The 19,557-nt window shown below is 40.8% G+C and overlaps 2 protein-coding genes across 2 annotated transcripts; one reads left to right on the forward strand and one right to left on the reverse strand.

The window, feature by feature from the left end:
* Window positions 1–196: 196 nt before the first annotated feature.
* On the forward strand, window positions 197–7,787 carry FGB (fibrinogen beta chain). Its single transcript, XM_032109907.1, has 8 exons — window positions 197–330; window positions 1,914–2,117; window positions 3,361–3,544; window positions 4,361–4,588; window positions 5,185–5,298; window positions 5,828–5,950; window positions 6,140–6,425; window positions 7,278–7,787. The coding sequence occupies exons 1-8, from the start codon at window positions 256–258 to the stop codon at window positions 7,504–7,506; spliced, it is 1,443 nt and encodes a 480-aa protein (XP_031965798.1). The 5' UTR covers window positions 197–255; the 3' UTR covers window positions 7,507–7,787.
* A 1,759-nt stretch (window positions 7,788–9,546) lies between these two features.
* Window positions 9,547–16,228, reverse strand: FGA (fibrinogen alpha chain). The gene is made up of 6 exons (XM_032109772.1): window positions 16,123–16,228; window positions 14,282–14,410; window positions 13,217–13,400; window positions 12,777–12,922; window positions 10,762–11,833; window positions 9,547–10,405 (listed from the first exon to the last, which is right to left on the reverse strand). Exons 1-6 carry the CDS (start codon window positions 16,171–16,173, stop codon window positions 9,696–9,698), a joined length of 2,292 nt encoding a protein of 763 aa, XP_031965663.1. The 5' UTR covers window positions 16,174–16,228; the 3' UTR covers window positions 9,547–9,695.
* Window positions 16,229–19,557: the final 3,329 nt, after the last annotated feature.

Below are 19,557 nucleotides of genomic sequence, written 5' to 3' on the forward strand. Positions count from 1 at the left end.
AGCATCAACAGAGGTCTCTGGGACATACAGATAAGAGTTGTCCAGAGGAATTGCTCAACAGATGTATTCAGGCACAGAGTGAAGAGAAAGGTTGAATATTAACAGAGAAACTCTGATTGCTCGGAAGGGTTGATCCTATCACTGTGAAGCTGGAAATTAGTGCTGCTGCCTATACATAAAGGGACAGAGGAGATCTCTTCCTGTCAGAGCTGATGGTGAGAGAAGATCACAGAGCTGCTCCAGCAAGCCAGCACCATGAAACTGCTCCTGGTGTTCCTGCTCTGTGTTTCCTCTGTTCAGTCCCAGGACGCTGTTGACTATGATGAAGAGGTTGTAACACTGATCTTGATTAATAATTAGTCATTAATAATTAATTTAATTTAATTGCATGCATGGCTTACTCAGCTCATGTGAGTTAGCTAAATTAGAAGTTGTGGGAAAAGATATTCCAGTGCATGTTCTTTTTCTGCCTGAATTGTTCAAAAAATTAACTTTTTATAGGTAAGTCCACAATGGTTATTTTCTGAGTTTGGAGATATTTTCTTCCTATTTCTTTTTCCGTAGGGAATTAAGAATGTTTGATGGTAAGATTAGTTATTTAGATGAATTTATTTAAGGATGCTAATTTAGCAATGTTGACATATGATATTACAGACAATATAGGAGTAGAAATGTGTAATTAATCATGTCCTGTCTCAAAGACAGTAAAAACTTTTCTGCAGAGTCAGTAGATATTAAAAAAAAAACCAAAACCAAACGAACTACAAGTTCAAACAGCTTAACATTGGAAATTAAGAGATAATAATTGCTAAACAAAAGGAAAAGCAATGAGAATCAATATAAAATAATGGTTTAATCTCTATTTATTTTTATTTAAATAAAATATTTTGCTGGGAAACACAATTTAGAATTTTGGTACACTTTTTTATAGTTTGAAAATTTCTGTAAAAATTAAATAGGTCTGGATAATCAGACTTTCTGACAATCTAAGCACTTGTGTCTGCACATTGACTACAGATAACACTAACGTATTAAATAATTTTCAGCAATTCTGTGTTTTGCACGCTGCTTTTTTTTTTGGAACTACTTGAAGCCTCTGATGCTGGATCCTTACAAGTGTTTGTTATTTGTAGCTGAGTGGGATTGGAAATGGCTGTAGGTTTTGATTCAGTAGCTCAACTATTAATTCGAAGGGTTTTGTTTGAAAAAGTGCTTAGGGACCAGGCCTGTTTTCCTTGCCCAGCCTCTTAGACTTTGCTGTTTCTGGCAGATATGGGGAATGTATACACCAAAAAGAGCTCTAAAAATCTACTCTGAGAGATATTACTAAATGCTTTTCCTAATTTCACCAGTTAAGAGCTGGTATGTGGCCTGAGACCTGATGATGTATTTGATTGTGGCCTGATTTTCTGAGACCTTACAAATAATTCTGTAGCCCAATAAAAAACTGGGACACTGAAAATGTGCTGCTGAATACGCTTCTTAGCCCCAAGGATGTCTATTTTTTTTTTTTTTTTGTAGCCTACCACTTCAAGTTTCATGGTGCTTAGTGGCTCTGAACTATGTAAGATTTGTTCCTTGGTCAAAATCGGCTATTGAAATATTGGTTTACTTTGGTTTGAAGACTTTTTAGTTTATCTACATCTAGGTATGGAGAGTGTGATTAGTCTTACAAGGGAGGGGATAGCAATGACTTTTACATAATGTCAGTATAGTATTTCCATTATGGCTTTTTTCCATTCCATTCCATTCCATTCCATTCCATTCCATTCCATTCCATTCCATTCCATTCCATGGTTTTCCTTGCTGTTTAAAACACTAAAGAGCGCTGAATGGGTGCCTCCACCGTGTGCACCCCATTTTGCAATAGCAGTCCCAGGTTCAGAGAGTTTTGTCTCCCCTTGGCTATGCAGGATGAGAGCCCTGGGGTTAATGTTCGCAGCCACCGACCCGTGGACAAAAGGCGCGAAATGGCGCCCACACGCCGACCTGTGGCACCTCCCATCAGCGGGCCCGGGTACCAGCCCCGGCCCCCGAAGCGGGGCAAGACAGGGGACAAGAAAGAACGGATCGTCTATCCTGATGCTGGAGGCTGCACGCACGCGCTGGAGGAGCTGGTAGGTGTCTGGCTGTTGAGACAGCTGGTGACATACTGTCCTTTTCTTCCAGTACACCCAACACAAGGGTTTTCCTTGCCAAATAAAGGATGGTTGTTCATTTAAAGCAGTCCAGCTTTTCTTCTTGTTGCTTGGGTTTGCTAGGACTGGATTCAGAAAGGTAATGTGTCCGAGTCCGTGGGATTAGTGGCAGAGTCGGCCTGCAGCAAAGATGGGGAGATGAGAGTTGAACCGTGAACCAGGAAAGGAGGTATCTGTGGGTTAGCCTGTGCGTTCCGCCTGGCTTTGCACAGGTCACTATTGAGGACAGGAAAAACCTCTGCAGAAGTGCTGGATTCCAATTCAGATAATCTTAAGGAACCCTAGGGACCAAAAAAATCCCAACCACCCATGTCTTTCTTAAAATTAGTTTCCAAATGTAATTGTAGTCTACTCTCAGTCGCTGCTGCAGCTCTTATGGGAGAGTGTACAAGCATGCTGACATCCAGCACACCCTTGCTGCCTTGCAGCAGTCTATCACACTGTCCCTGCCATGATCTCTGCTGGAAAATGCAAGCTGTAATAGCGCTGAGAGGCATCTTAGTGCATGAGCACAAGCTTGAGTGTGGAAGTTGCCAACAAATGAAATCTGTTAAAGCTTAATGAATACATGGTTTTGGGAGAGCCCCCTGCTGCCTGAGAATTTGGGTTCTCACCGGATGTCAGAATTTCCCATCTCTTTTTAAAACTGTCCCTGATGGTGCAGCACTTGTAGAAGCAACGGTCCTCAACTTCTTGAGGTGATAATTTTTAAATGAATCATATGGTGATCTCATGAGATATACATGCAGCAGTGTGAAGAGAATGTGGATGATTCTGTTCAGACTGAGGAAAGAGGGTAGGTATAAACATGCACAGGCACCAGGTAGTCCCTGACAGGCTTTAATCATAGTTCAAGTTGCTTAACACAGTGAATATTTAACAGTGCAGAAAAATGAAAATCAGATAGGGGACCAAAAAAGTGTGAAGAGAAATGGCTTTTCCCAAAAGCTTAATTCAAAAAAGTTCCTGAGGGACTCAGGTTCCTTCCCAACCTTCAGAGTACAGCTTCTTTGTAGAAATGAAATGTCTTGATTGCTTATCTAGATGCTTAAATATCTGTTCTCACATTACAAACCCTTCCCTGTGTTCAAAGGTATGGTCGTTCACTGATGGGACCAGAACTTCTTTACTTTTATTCACAGCCCTTTTTGCTTCTTTTAAGGGAGTGCTGTGTCCAACTGGATGTGAGCTGAGAACGACACTGTTAAAACAGGAAAAAACTGTGAAAGCAGTTGTTCATGATCTAAAAGATAAAGTGAAAACACTGTCGGAGAGCTCCTCAACCTTCCATGAATATGTGACTGTTCTAGAAGATAAATTGGTAAAGAGGCAAAAACAAAGAAAAGGTTTGCTATTTCTATGAATTACTAGTGTAAATGGTATTGAAGTTTTATTGGCATTCCTACAGTTACTTTTAAGTGGGACTTCTTAAAAAAAAAATTAAATACCGTGGAATATCTATCAAAGCAGGTTCCATAACTGTGTCTTCTTAAATCTTAAAAAAATCCTTTGAGAGAGGCAAAGGAATGGATCTCATACTAGGGCAAGATTCGTATGAGGGCTCTAAGTCACCATCATTCATGTGTTCCCCTTACCTGTTTCCCTAAGTCCATCCAATGCATTTATGACCAGCCTCTGGATTGGCACCATGGCTCCCCAGAAAGAAGGGAATTACTGCTCTTTGCAGAGTATAGCACTAGTGATAAATCTATTAGCTAGCAAAGAAACAGCAGTACACATGTACCACTTCCCTGAGAGCATCTGCATAGTTTTTGCACCCTGTAGAAAAGTAAGCAAAAGAAATGCCCTTCCCTCCTTCCCTCCTTCCCTCCTTCCCTCCTTCCCTCCTTCCCTCCTTCCCTCCTTCCCTCCTTCCCTCCTTCCCTCCTTCCCTCCTTCCCTCCTTCTCCTCATTCCCTGCTTCCCTCATTCCCTGATTCCCTCCTTCCCTCCTTCCCTCCTTCCCTCCTTCCCTCCTTCCCTCCTTCCCTCCTTCCCTCCTTCCCTCCTTCCCTCCTTCCCTCCTTCCCTCCTTCCCTCCTTCCCTCCTTCCCTCCTTCCCTCCTTCCCTCCTTCCCTCCCTGATAGTACTTACAAATTGATCTCCTTGACTAGAAAACATGTTGAAAACTAGTCTGCTTTTCATCTCTTTGCTTTTCTAGACAATGATGATTTAGTTTCTCAGTACAACACGGAAGTGGAATTGCAGTATAATTATATAAAGGATAATCTGGACAATAACATCCCATCCAGCCTCAGGGTCCTTCGTGCAGTTGTGGATTCTTTACATAAAAAGATACAAAAACTGGAAAATGCCATTGCAACCCAGGTGGACTACTGCCGTTCTCCATGTGTTGTTTCCTGTAATATTCCTGTGGTTTCAGGCAAAGGTACTCATTCAACTATAATGACATCTCTTCTCCCATTTATATCACTGTGCAAACTGATGGATGCATCATTCAATTGGTATGAATGTGAAGCCTGTACAATTGATTAGGGTATCAGGAAAGATGGAAAGTGATCCTAGATAAAAAACTTTTCTGGATCACTATACTGGTCAGACCAAAGATCCTGTCATCCAGTATCAGTCTTGTAAGTGGCCAGTAGCATTTTAAAGAAACGTGCTTCAGGGTCTCTGTAAGGTGGAGATAGCACATTTCTGACTATCATAGCTGCACTCTTGATCTTTTTCAGTCAAGAAAGGTTCTTCTTTCAGAAGCTTGTCTAATTCATGAAGTCATTGTAAGGCATACAGTCTTGCATCACTTAGTTTGAAGTTTCAGAAATTCCTGTTTGGAAAAGCTGAACAGTGCAGTATTCTTTCTTCCCTGATTCTTTCACTTGATGCATTACAGAAATTAAAATGAAAGTAAAATACTGTCTATGTATTTAAAACTGTTCCCAAGTAACAGCAAACCAAAGGATAAGAAGACTGTTGAAGAAATTCACAGATCTTTCAGTAATAGTCTCTGTTTTATTCTTGCAGAATGTGAGGATATCATCAGAAAGGGAGGTGAGACATCTGAAATGTACCTCATCCAGCCAGATCCTTTCATGAAGCCATACAGAGTATACTGTGACATGGAAACAGATAATGGAGGTTAGTGTGAAATAACTATGTTCTTACAATACTATCAATGCTACCAAAAAATAACATTAGTAATTTGTATTTTATACAAAGAAATATGAAATTATGCTTTTATAATTATTTGATAATTAAATCTGATTGACTCATTCAGGAAAGTCTTATTGAGGTCATCTGCTGATGCAGAATAGGATACTTCTGTAATGAAACAAAATAAATTGTGTAGGTACCTTACTATGACCAACATGGATGATGTATAGGTGGGCAGACAAGGACAGCCTGGCTCATTTCTTACCCTGCAACAATGCACTAGACAAAAGACCAGGGCCGTCCTTCAAGTTCTGCTTTTTCCACCTTTCCTTATGACCAAGGTACTACTTAAGCATGAGCAAAAGTGGCAAAGCTGAGCTCAAAAGCAGTGAAAGACTTGCTGCAAGGAAGCCATATGCTCCTCTGGTCCTGAGGTGAAGTAAAAGGGCTGTATCTTAATGTTTAATGCTCCTTTTCTACTTGTAATTTAATCTTAATACTCTTGCTCCTGCAGGCTGGACTTTGATTCAGAACCGCCAGGACGGCAGTGTTAATTTTGGAAGAAGATGGGATCAATATAGAAAAGGATTTGGAAATGTTGCAAAGAGTGGAGGGAAGAACTACTGTGATACACCAGGTAAAACACCAAGCATGAAATGCAAAAAGCTATTCTTACTGAAAATATTTTCTTCTATTGTTTGAAGCTCTTAGATTTTTTTTTTTAAGTTACCTAATCCACTTCAGCAGACCTATAGGCAAATAATAAAGCTGCCTTGAAGTATATTGCGAAGTCTGTTTCACAGAGCTCTCACTTGTTGCTTCTCAGGTGAATATTGGCTTGGAAATGACAGAATCAGCCAGCTTACCAAAATAGGGCCCACTGAGGTTTTAATTGAAATGGAGGACTGGAACGGCGATAAAGTATCAGCTCATTATGGAGGTTTCACCATACAGAATGAAGGGAACAAGTACCAACTTTCAGTTAGTAACTACAAAGGAACTGCAGGCAACGCGCTGATGGAAGGAGCTTCCCAACTGCATGGAGAAAACAGGACAATGACAATTCACAATGGCATGTACTTCAGTACATATGACAGAGACAATGATGGATGGTATGTACTTGCACTACACATTTAAAATAAAAATAGAGCTGAAGATAGAATATTTCTGTGATTTGCCATTAGTTTTCACAGCATTTTGTATTATGTCAAAATATGTTATATCCCTGCAAATTGCCAGCTAGATGTCTATGCAGTTCTCTTGGCACAGCCAAGGAGAGGTGAAACTATAAATTAGGTCAGTGACACTCCACAACTAAGTAAGAAGCAAGCATGCTGAACTTTATTGATTCCATGAATGAATTACCACAGACAAAGCAGCAAATCTGGATGCAATATATTCATAGTCAGAGACTGACAGCAGCAGTGCTGAGGACACTAAGTAGGAGTACTGGTACTCACTCCAGAAACGTATAATGAGTCCTGAAGAAGGAGGCAGGTAGCACGTCCATTTAAAAAACAATGTTCTGCCTACTCAGAAGACAGGAGCTCTGTTGTAAAGTACATAATAGAGCACTGTATCTCTAAACTGTGCTTAATACCTGATTACATATTCATGAATAAAGGAATTGTTTAGGTTGGGGAAGACTTTCTATCTTTAAATTTCATTGATATTGTAATTATCATTATAAACTGCAAATAACTGTAGTTACCAATCAGTAAACTAAAATGACATTCCCAAAGAGGTGAAACTAAAATTTGACTTCTTTTCCTTAGCTGCTTTACCTTCTGAATGCACTGTGTAGCACACACTTGTGATGGTCCATTTTTATAGAAAGTTCAGAGAGGACTTAAAATGTTTATTATGGTTTGAAAATTGCAGTACTTGGCAGGTATATGTACTCTGTTGATCTGTTTGCCTATATTACAGATGTCCCTCTCAACACCTTTTTTTCCCTTCATCAGGTTAACTTCAGATCCAAGAAAACAGTGCTCCAAAGAAGATGGTGGTGGATGGTGGTACAACCGCTGCCACTCAGCCAACCCCAATGGCAGATACTACTGGGGAGGGACCTACAGCTGGGACATGGCAAAACATGGGACAGATGATGGTGTTGTGTGGATGAACTGGAAAGGGTCGTGGTATTCAATGAAGAAGATGAGCATGAAAATCCGGCCATACTTTCCACAATAACCATTACCAAAATGTACCAAATCAGGGATTTTCTTTTAGTATTTGTACATGGTTATCTTTTTAGTATGGTACTAAGACTTATCTTTACATATGAGAACCAAATATGTATGTACAACCATATTGTGACCTAAAGTGAAAAGCTGTGTCAAGTGAAAATCAAAATCTGTCTGATGAAAATAACTCATGGGTGTATTTTTTCCATTTTTCATTTGTGCACAAGACAGAATTAACTAGTATAGAATAACACTGATAAAATAAAAACAATTTGTTTCACTCTTTTACAAAGGTCTTTTGTATCTTTTTTAAAGAGGGAGAGGATTATTTTTAAGTGTTTTCTAAAAATTAATGAAGTCTTAAAACTAAAGTATTCTTCATATTATTCCTAAGTATTTATGCATAATCTGGGGAGAAGCAAATGCATTCCACTAAATAAGAGACAGTTATTTTCTTTTATATTATAAAACTAACAGTAACTACTTGTGTAACAAGTTCAGAAGGAATAAAGGTTAAGAGAGTATTGAACAAATGAGTAGGTCAATGGTCCCTTAGCTCAAATCCTATTGCTGGGTAAAATATGCCCTTTTCTGGGACCTGGTTCACATATGTGCTTTCATACATAAGTGTTTTTCACACAATCCCTATCATGGAACTAGAGTAATTAATGTCTCCAGTCATAGAGTAGGTGGAGGTTAAGTATTTCATCAAACCTAGTGGTCTGTGCTCCCTTGAACAGAAAAAGACAGGACTTCCCAACCCTGGCAGACAGGATGAGCATCTCTCAAAGCGTCTGCCTTCCTCCACAAAGGAAGGGACCCAGATCACTAGGGGTGGATGGATCCCACCTGAAACCTTTAGTGTTTATTTAACCTCTGAAGCCCAGGAGGACAAGAAGGAGACATAATGGCAGCTTCTCACTAAAGGAGCACAAATGTTCAGCATCCACACAGGCAGGCTTCCACTGAGGCTAAGGAACAAAAATATAATGTGCAAGTGGGAACCCATTTTTGAAAAGTACAGACACTTCCTCACACATGACTGTAAAGATGTCTTTGCTCTTCAGCCATCTTTCTGAAAAGTTTGGACAGTGGCTGTATTTGAGAAGCACTGAAAAAACACTAAAAGTGAGCTGCTTTGCCAGTATTTGATGATCTTGTTAAATGGAATGCAACATGTCAGTGAGATTAGAGGTAAGGAAGTTTGCTCACACTTGCTTCTAGAAGCACAGAAATATTAAATAGTGTAAATACTTGTGTAATTTTATGCCATAAGGTATAAAGGGAAATACAATGTGGTCTTCTGCAATTGTGTGACCGAGATAACTGGTATTCCCTGCAGCCAGCTTTTTTCTAAATGATCCTTACCACACACTGTCAGCAAGCGGATTTAAACCCCTTATCCGTAGAAGAATCCTTGCTTGGCATATGTGCTAAAAAACATTCAGGTGGCTCCTCATCTCGCTTGTTCTGGTTAGAGTCATAATCTTTTAGTGGTTGGTAGGAAATAACAGCCTGTTTTGGGAGTTGCATTTTGATGAGTTATCATGGAATTGTCTTATTTTGAAATGACAAGAATGCATGGTGAGCTATCTAGGATTCATCAATGGGATGGAAGGTCTATGTCCATATTTATAAAATCAAAGCTTAGGAGATCCTTAAAAGCCAGCCCTAAAATGCATGCACTCTTTATCAAAGTGTACTCCATGTGTGTGTGGCAAAAGCGAGACCCCACACCACCCTTGGTTCTGTCTGAGAACTGACTCCCACTGCTGTTGTGCTCCCCTTGAAATGGAAATGAGAGTGTGAATGTTGAACTTGGTTAGACTTTCACAGTCCGTGTCATTGGAGCCAGAATTTCATTGTGAACATACTTCTAAATATTTTTACTTCTTTAGCACTCCTAAACAAAGTAAATAATTCAAATTAAAAATTTTTATCTCAAGTCAAGGTTTGAGCTGCCAAAGACATAGACATAGACAAAGTTCATATCAAAAGGGTTTTTAAATCAATATTTCTTTGTCAGTTAAAAATAAGATCCAAAAAGTCTTGTTGATAATTAATCACTGTTTATTGTTTCTAATCTGCAAATGTGTCCAGTTGCCTTCAAATTCACGGGGTAAAGGTACATCATACATACATGTATAAAAAATCTTTTCAACTTGTAGTCATAACACATGTTAAAGGCCTGTCTTTCTACAGGGTTTCTATGGGCCTGATTTTCATTCTAACAGTTTTGAGGGAATAGTCAGAGGCTTTAAATGGCAGCCAGACTACACCATTTTCGATCTCGTAGGGGACATTGTACCTGGGGTCGTAGTGGCCCCCCAGGTAGTAAATGCCATTGAGGTTGGCGGCCTGGCAGCTGTTGTACCACCAGCCGCCCCCGTACATCTCCGCACAGTTCTCCTCCCAATGGTCCTGGTCCCAGTCGAAGGTGCTGAACTTCATCTGGGCATGGGACGTGTACTCGGTGCCCTCTTCCACCCAGCCAGTGATCAGGGCATCCCCAGCGGTGCCCTCGTAGGAGGACACGGCCAGGGCGTACCCTTCAGCTTCAGACCCTACCTGTATGAGATACTCTGCAAACACAGCGTTTCCATCCCAGTCCTCTAACTCAACCCGAAGGAGAGTATCATTCTGAGTCAGCAAGTGTATGTTCTCATTGCCCAGCCAAAACTCTCCTCGCCCTCTGCCATCCACGCTGCCGAAACCTTTCTTGTAGTCTTGCCAGGTCCGGTTAAAATTCACTGATCCATCCATTCTCTGTTGGATCAATAGCCATCCTCCCAAAGTGGTCTCTTGGTCGCAATAAACTGACAAAACCTTATTGGATCCCGCTGGCTTGATTTTGTAAATGCCACTTTTGGCACCAGAAGTGTGTTTCTGGCGGATATCATCACAGTCTAAAAAAAAAAGTTGATCTGGTTTGACAGAAGTTACCAGCAAAGTTTAATAAAAGGTTCAGAGGAATCCAAACACCAATAGCTCAGGAAAATCATTAAACATGTCTTGGACTATGCTAGGCATAGTGACAGGCAACATTAAAAAGAATTCAGGAAAGAAAACTTTACACTTCTTAAATCGTGAATTGTCTATGTAATACCCGAGTATTAATGAAATATTTTCCCTTTTGTTTCCGAGGTGGTAACAACAGACACAGTGCTTGCACTTTATCATCACACTGTAGTACTACAGTATCTAAAATCATTGTGTCAGTTTGGTTATGGATGGAGTTCGGCTCCATTACCTCAATAACTACCTTTCCCAGTGCTGGGTGTCCTTCGCCTCCCTCCTGACGGTCTGATGCTGCGTGCCTGAAAGTCTGGGGTATCCTCTGCACTCTGATCATGTTCCAACCCACCTAGCTGCTCATTTATTTCACGGGTCTTTAGTGATTTGGTTTCAAAAGTGGAGCCTCCCTTGTTGAAACTAGAAGAGCTGGTCACTACAGTCTTGGAGCGACTTGCACTGCCAGATGGGAATCCAGATGGCTGAAGGTGAAGTCCTCCAAAGTCATCTTCCTCCTCCTCTCCTAAGTCTGCAAATCTGTCTTTTCCCCCGTAAGGCCCTGAATGACTGGATGCTGCTGTACCTGTGTAGCTACTGCCTGTGCTGGTTGTGTGTCTGCTGGTTGAGAAGCTGCTAGATCCACTAACGTGCTTAGTAGCAGTGGATGGGGAGTCAGGGGTAAAAAATGACTCTAGCTCAGGGAATACAGTCTCTAGCTTGTGCAAGGCATCTGAACCACTAAAATGGTATGTGCTCCCTTCCCCTCCAACATTTCCAGCTAAATAGGAGCAGTCTGAGCCATCAGAAGAAACTGTTTTCTCAACTACTTCTTCTCTAGGGCCATCAGGCCCAGAGACAATTTTTTTGGTGGTAGTTTTGGTGCATCTACGAACAGTGGAGGAGGTTTTGTCTCCCAGACCAAGGGTTTCTCTCCCATGAGTAGGAATAACTAATTTGCTGGCGTGTGAAGGTCCATCCCCCCTTGATTCTGCCATGTGATACGAGCTGTCGCCTCGGGAGGGTTTTGCATCTGCTTCTGGTCTTTCTAATACCACTTCCATCTGCTTGATATTATTAATTATGTTCAGAGCTTGCATTTCTGGCAGAGGCTTGTGCTTAAAATGATCAGGAACATTAGAGTCCTTAAGTGGCCTCATTTTCAGTGTACTCAAGGTGGTTGCTTGAAGCTCTGGGTGCAAGTTGATGGAGTTGGCTTGGGCAAGCTGCTTCTGGATGTTGTCGTAGCCTTCTTTGTCCACCTTGTAATCAAAACTTCTAGCACAGGTTCCTTTGCAAGCTCGTATCTTAATATCAATGTCCACCTACATAACCAGAGAGAAGTAATTTGGTTAGGGAACTTTCCTGACTTTCTCAAACAAGGATATCTTATACTGAACAGGGGAAAGATGAGAACTGCCCTAGTACCTCCCACCCACAGCTGAGGTTTTCCAATTTTTGGTTTTGATATCATCATAGGTTTATTTCCATTGTAAATACAACATGTGCAATAGCACAGTGCACATGAGTTCCATCAAAAAGAATATTGGAGAAGGTTCCCAACCTCTGCTCCCTTTATTTTTGGGGTATAGGGGTGTCTTCTTGGTTTTGGAAGGAGTGCTGCAGAGTTGGACATGCTCCGTGGGGACTAGGGCAGAAATGGGCCTTCCAAAGAGAGGGGAAGACACTGGACCTGTCCCAGAGTCTGTCACGGCCCTGCTGTGAGGTCCAACATCTTGGGGTTACCATTGCTTTCTCAAATGATCCAGATGGTGGATTTCTTATCTGGGAATCAAAATGAGCCTTTGAGCAAAACCACTGTGCCAGGACTTTTGCTTGCATTGTTATCAGAAGAACTGGCTGCAACCTGGAAACACAGGTTCTAATGCCAACCCTGGCAGCAGTGGCAGCACTGGAGATGGACAGAGTGCATCTCCCTTCTAACTGCTCAGCAACTCCTTACAGGAGGGGAAACACCTCCTACAGAAGCAGTTATCAGCAGATGGAGCATCCTTGCTGCCTGTCTGAGAGCAGAAGCAGCAGATGGGACTAGGAACTCACAGAATTCATGCTGGTTCCTAGAGAGCAGAAGTAGAAAACCAGGATGGACAGAAAGCAACTCCTTTGGGGATTTTGTCTCAGCAAGTCAGATCTTTTGAGAATTGTACCATGTTTCCTCCCAGCTGGAGCACTGCTCACCATAACAGATAGATCCCCTTTCTGTAGCTAAGCCCTGGAAAGAATGGGAAGTGCTTAGCAGAGACCTACCTCTAAGCGCTTCATCTCCACCACTTGTTCCTGGATGCTGCTCTGCAGAGCTTTAATTCTGTTTACTTGAGTGACGACTCTCTGCTTTAATGTCACAATTCTCCGTCTCAGTTCTCCTGACAGGCGACCATACGTCTCATCAAGCTCTGAAACAGAAATGCCTCACAGTCAGCTATGCACATCTGCTTTTCTTTCTTTTTAAAATCTGTATCATATTTTAAAATATGTGATTAAACACATAATTGAGAACATATTTCTCATAGTACTGAGCAGATTAAAATTACATTAATTTTTACAAACTAGTTAAGAGTCTATTATTATGACTGTTCTGTTTCTTGATAATAATGTCCAGTGCAGCCCGTATTTTGACTACATACGGCTTATTCACAAAAAAGTAATAATTCAGTAATGGATAATAAAACTGGGTGCAAGACACTCACGCTGAGCACTGTCCAGGTTTGGTTTTAGTACATTCACAGTTTCCACAATTATCTGATTGGACTTCTTATAGTTGTTTTGATTATCTGAGAGCAGCTTCTTGATTTTTTCTATTCTTTGCCTAAAATCCTGGTCCTTTTCATCAATCAGTCCTTGCATTCTGCATCCTGATGGACATTTGCTACCCTAGAATGTAAAGAGGGAAAAAATTGTGCTAAAATCCTCAAGAGTAAACATCTTGTATAATGGAATCAATGAAGCACATCCTCAGAAACCTGCCATAACTGTGGGATAAGGAACAAGTAAACCTTTAATTTTTCCTCTCCTCTGTTCTTCATGGGTGAGATTTTATATACATATATATATTTCCTAAAGGTCTGCTGTTAGAAGTCTGTCATCCAGTTTGAGCAAGGATGTTAGAGGCCAGCGTTTTTAAGCAAAGTTTTCTTCAGAAAAGCTTAATGTTCTTACAGACTTAAGCTCTTTGCCAAGAGGTCATCAAATAAATGTAGCATAGCAATGTACTGAGATGCAAGAGGCAAGACTGACACAAATTAACAGTTTATATACAAAGATATCTAGTCAACTATTATGAAACTTTTGTCGAGCCTCTTGTAATCTGACTTCCTGAAAATTAACTAGTGAGTGTATGTGATTCCTAGCTACTTCTTTTCTTTTTCTCACAACTTTCATTCTGGTTCCTTTCTTTTATGGCCTCCAAAAGTGGCAATATCAAAATTCTGAAAAGAAACACTTCTTATGTTTTTCTAGGATTAACCTTTGTTTCTTTAATCCTTCTTTTCCAGACTTAGTTTCTCTTCTCATTCTGCACCGCTGCAAACTTCTCCCTCTTTCTTTTGTCTTCATTTTTTCCTTTCTTCCTTTCTTTCTTTCTCTCCCACAGGAGATCTCCCCAGGCTGCCCCGACCTGAAGTGTTATCTCGGCCCTAACGCTGAATCCCGTGCTGGCCTGTGGCACCTGTTGGAGTGATCCAGCGGCTGATGCAGCTGAGGCCCATGGGTGCCCTGCAGATGGCCCCCCTTTCACCCCAGTGTTAATTGCTCACCCAGTCGTCATCCGCACAGATGGGCCAGCTCTTCTCAGACTGGCAGCTGGACGGGGACTTGTGCTCCACAATCCTGGGACCACGCACTCCTGCACCCACCTGTTCAAAGGTGCTCCCTCCGTCTTGTGCCTGCCAGGAGGAAAAAGGAGAAAAGCAAAACCAAGATTAAGTGAACAGCTGCCAAGGGAGCAGACACTTAGTGCCGATGTCCTCAAACACTCAGCTGATGGGAGGCAATCACAGCCATCTGGTAAGCATCACACCCAACAGTGCAAGGATTTTATTCCAGCATTTCTTGTGAGATACGATTTTGTTTTGTCAGAATAAAGCTTTAAATCTTTTAAAATTAATGCTTCTATGTCAAGAGCTAATGATGCTCAGGATATGTTATGATCGTATCATTCCACAGAAGTATTTTGTCCTGTGTGTAAATAAAAAATTAACTTGAAATTAGATTTATAATGGTTAAATTAAAGGAAATCATAATAAAATCCTATGTTCCATTTCCATTTGCTGCAATACTCTAAAATTCTTATTGTCACTTTACCACCTTCAATCTACACAAAAGTGACTTACAGATATATAAGAAGAGTTTTCCCTTTAGTGTTTCTGATTTTAATCACAGTTGCTAACTGTAAGCTTGTAGCACCGTTTTGCCTGACAAAAAGAGCAAGAAAGCTACTAACACAATTAAAATAACTATTTCAGTGCTGGATGCATTTCACTGTGGTAATGGAAAGAAGAGAAATAAATATGCTGAGGTTTTCTTCAAACCTGAGAAAAAAAGTGATATATACAAGCTAATTCCAGGCCAAAACATGATAAGGATTCCTACAGTGTTATCACTTAGTAAAAACCATATTTTTTTTTTCTTTCTTTCATTAAGAAAGTTGTGCTTTAGGGCTTAAGATATAATTAGGTCTGACTGAAATCCTCTGTGCACCTTTCGTGCTTTTCAAACATTATAATTAATGCTTGAAAATATTAATGACCACTTCTTAATATGTTTGATGATTAATTCTGAAGCTGAGAAAGGGATCCTAATTCTAGCCTCCAGGGTCAGAACCACTCTAGGGAACTGGACTGTCTTTATAAAAATCAGCAGATTCAAATTCAGTAGTTTGATTAATTAATGATTTGATCTGGCCCAAGTGCCTCCTAAAAGCAGCACATATATCCAGAAATGCCCTTTAGACATTGACAACTCCAATACGACTGCTTCTGAGAGAAATGTAAAGAATCTAACATAAGGTTATGGACTGAGTCCTCAATGAGAAAAAAAAGAAAGGTTATATTAACACAGTTGAAAATCAAGTTTATCTCCTTCCTTATGAAAAATTTGATTCTTACTTAGTTGTAGTTTAAGCTGATGTTGCTGCCACAAGAACCCTTGTTTTTAAATGTATCTTTCATAATAAAGGTTATTGTGTGTCATTTGTAGGTAGAAAATCCTGCTGAAATGCTGTCCAAAGGAAAGTAGAATTCATCCTAATAAATATGTAAATTCCTGAATGGCTGGAGCCACTAGCATCCAGCAAGTTACGTTTAAGACTGAGAGAATCACCTATGAATGTTTGAATTCATGGTAATGGATATGCTTTGCTGCTCTTGAAGCCAGGCAGATTCAGCAAAACCAAGTTAAGCAAAATTATAGAGAGCTGGATACTCAAGAATACTGATGAAACTTCATCAGTGAAGTGGTTACACTAAGATGCTGCATATATGTGTGCATTGAATTTTACAAGCTAGGTGACAGACAAAATTTATCTAGCTCATGAATGAACATTAAATAAATGCTTACTATTCAAAACAGAAAGATACAAAAAGAATCAAACTCATACCCAGGCTATGCTGAGGCATAGGAACACACAGAGGATCCTCACAGGTATCATCTTCAGGAGAAGAGCAAGAACTCTGACTGAAAGGATGCTCTTTGCCAGTCTTTTGGTGCAATTTAAACCTGGATGCAAACCTGAGATTAATCATTATGCTCTCCTCTGTTTGTAGAAAAAACATGCCAAATGCCCGCCTCCCCCTTTGGTGATTACTTAAGGCCTCTTGCGCAAGTTTCTGGTGTTATTTGCTCCAGATAAGTTTCTACAACACCAACATGCAGCAAACATCAAGAATTCCAGGAAAAAAATTGTCTAAAACTGTTTCTTGTAACTGGACATTCAGCAAAGATGTATGTCAGCACTGGTAGGATCCAGCAGTGCTTACCTGCCAGAAAACACACACTCAAAGGGATGGGCATTTAGCTGCATAATCAAAGAGCTGATATTTGAAAAAGGGGGTCATTGCTTTGCCCTTTCTGTGTGACTGTGTTCTGCTGCTGTGAAATACACTGGATGTTCCAAAATAAGTGCTAGTCTAAGAAAGATTGATACAGTCTACCTGTGACCATGTGGCCATCAACCAGAATTAATTCCTGAGGAGGGCAGAGCCCAGTTTGCATCAGTTTATACAACTGGATCTTACTGGTATTTGTGTAATACATGATGTGTTTAACACCATACTGTCTCTTACACAAATGGTATATTATACTTTTTCCCAAGTCAGATTTGTTTAAAATATGAATTTATGAAGAGCACAGCAGAGTACTTGAAAATGTCCCAGAACAGACTTTATGCATAATTAAATCTGCCTAAGGAGTCTTTTTTCCTTGATTGGTTCTATATTGGGCATAGTCTGTGTATGGCAACTTATGATAATGTCCTGGTGCTGTGAGCTCTGTAACAAGCCTTACTATTACTGAGGAGGGCATACGTGGCTGTCAGCCACTTGAAAGATGCTGCCCATCTCAAAGGCTTCCACTGCAGTGAGCAGGAATGAGAAAAAAACTTTGCTAGAGTAAATGTGGGTATAGTCAGTTGAAAAAACTACAACTCTCTTGGCATTTTAAAACTGAATGACATTCACAAGACTCTCCATCATCTACAGAGTGCATATTCTGCTTTAGAGGGACAGGTTTAAGCTTAGCTAGGACACTGTAAAACCATTAAACTCAAAATTTTAGCTTTGGATGCATTTCAACCGCCTCACAGGTTTTGTCTTGACTTCCTTTCCTCTGCTTTTCCTCATGTTTTTTGTCTTCAGGAGGCTTGCACCCTCTCCACCTGAAGCTCACTGCAGTTGAACTGGACCCTTTGTTTCCTCCCATTTCTGGCCTTGAATTTCATGCTTCTCTTGTCTAGGAAAACCCTCTTGAACCTAACTTAACTCATACTAACATCACTAATAGCAAGTCATATCCTCAGGTAGCAGAAGGGCTCAGTACAATGGTATTACATTGATTAACACCTACACCTCCAGGATCGAGCTTTGCATGACAAAGGGTTTCTGTTATATTTAATGCTTAATCTTATTTTACGTGTGTGCATTCTGAAACAAGATGCTTTGTTTAATTAAATTTCCTGCAAGAGCTTTGTAGATGTCTTCTGTTGAACCTCCTGCAACAAACTTCTAATTTCAGCAACAAGAGAGCCCAACTAACTTCATCAACAAATGTCCAAACATATCACATATTATCTTTGCTCAGTTTGAAGGTCAGGCAGCCATGGAAGTATTGTTTGGTTGATAAAGGCACATAAGGCAGCTCCTAGACTCAAAGCAGATAATCAACCAGATAATAATATACCAACATCTGCTAACTTCAGAGGATTAGTGGTGCTTCCCTACTACAAGTCCTACACAGTTTTTTTCTCTCTGTTGCAGCAGTTCTGTAAAAGAACTATAAAACCCCTGGAGGGCAATTAAATGCTTAAAGGAGGGAAGCAACACAATAGGAGGAAATCTTGCAGGATTAGGATTAATTATTTCACAGAACAGAGTAAAATGGGCTTCATCAAAAATATGCTGTGGTCCGTGAAGAATGTCCCACTCAAACTCAAAAAAGCTCAATTTTTGCCTCTAAAATAAAAACAGAAGTCTGATCGCACAATCTTGTGATCTTCATGCTCAGGAACACAAGAATTGCAGGTGCAACTTTGTGGGTTCTCCTTGTGCATACCCTCATGGACCCTGCTTTACCACAGGATCACATGTGATATTTCTTCCACTGAACCCCTTCTGCCTCACACTGAGCATGGGGATGGTGCTCCACAGGCAAGCATTTGCCCAGAACTGTACACTCTTTTCATTGTAGGATGATGCTCTGCAGACTGCTCAAAGCTTCAAGGATTTTCCTATGGTACATTGCAAACATTCATTCCCCGGCCATGACTTTCCCCTTTTCACAGTTGCAGAAACCAGGTGAGAAGGTTAAGTCAAAAAGTAGTTATTAATTTTTGGGATCTGTTTTGATAGTCTGAAGTCTTCAGAGCACACCCCATGTGCAGATCCCACTGCTGGCAGCTGCCTCTCTGTGCCTGCACCGCAGCTCAGGGGGAACAGCTAGCAGCCAGCTCTAAGACACGTGAGTGTCTCGCCTCTGGCCCCACAGGAGCTGGGTGATCAGGGCAGGAATAGCACCTAATTCTGCAGGGTATCAGCTGTAAGTAAGAGACCACTGTGCCCCACCCTGTCTTGCTAACTATATGCATTAAAATCTATGCAACAACTAAAGCATCCTTCATAATTCAGGTGTGAAATGTCACTTTGGTTCTAACTTTTCCCAGTTTGTAGGAGCTTGATTTTGTGATCATCAATAATACCTTAATATTATATTTGTAATTTAAAAGGCCTTAAAAATCAATAGTAGTAAGAGCACAAAAAGCAAAAGAATTTCTGCCTTTTCAACCATGCTGACAGAGGATGTGACAATTTGCTAGGTGGTGTTCCAGGCACTGGTCACCAGGCTAACAGGGGACACAGCAAGTAGCATGTTCCAGACCTCCTCTGACCCTGAGGGATGGCACAGCTCTCTGGTGACACTCAAACACAGTGAACTTAACTCTGGTCCAAGTAAAACTCAGCCACCAAGGCTAGAGGGACTGGAAAAAAGTTGATATCTGATCATAAACATTAGGTAAGCTAAGAGGGGTTTCCTGCATGCTGCGAAGGGAACTGCTGGGGGAAGCTGGGGTGAAGGAGGAGCTTCTCAGGCTTTACAGTTAAGGGCTGAATCCGTGCCTGACCTTCAGCCTGTACCTCTGCTTTCATGCTGCAATCATTCAGTCACTTCTGCCGGTGTTTGCTTGAAAGGCTGGAAGCCAAGAGCTAGATAAACTTTGGATTTTACTTTAATTCAGGGTCAAAGGACAGAAGTGCAGTTCACTACTTCATCTGCCCTGCTCTTGGCTGAATGCCACAGTAATAGTCGGGGAGTCTGGGTTTTA

The sequence above is a fragment of the Corvus moneduloides genome, chromosome 5 (assembly GCF_009650955.1).
Source record: "Corvus moneduloides isolate bCorMon1 chromosome 5, bCorMon1.pri, whole genome shotgun sequence".
NCBI lineage: Eukaryota > Metazoa > Chordata > Aves > Passeriformes > Corvidae > Corvus > Corvus moneduloides.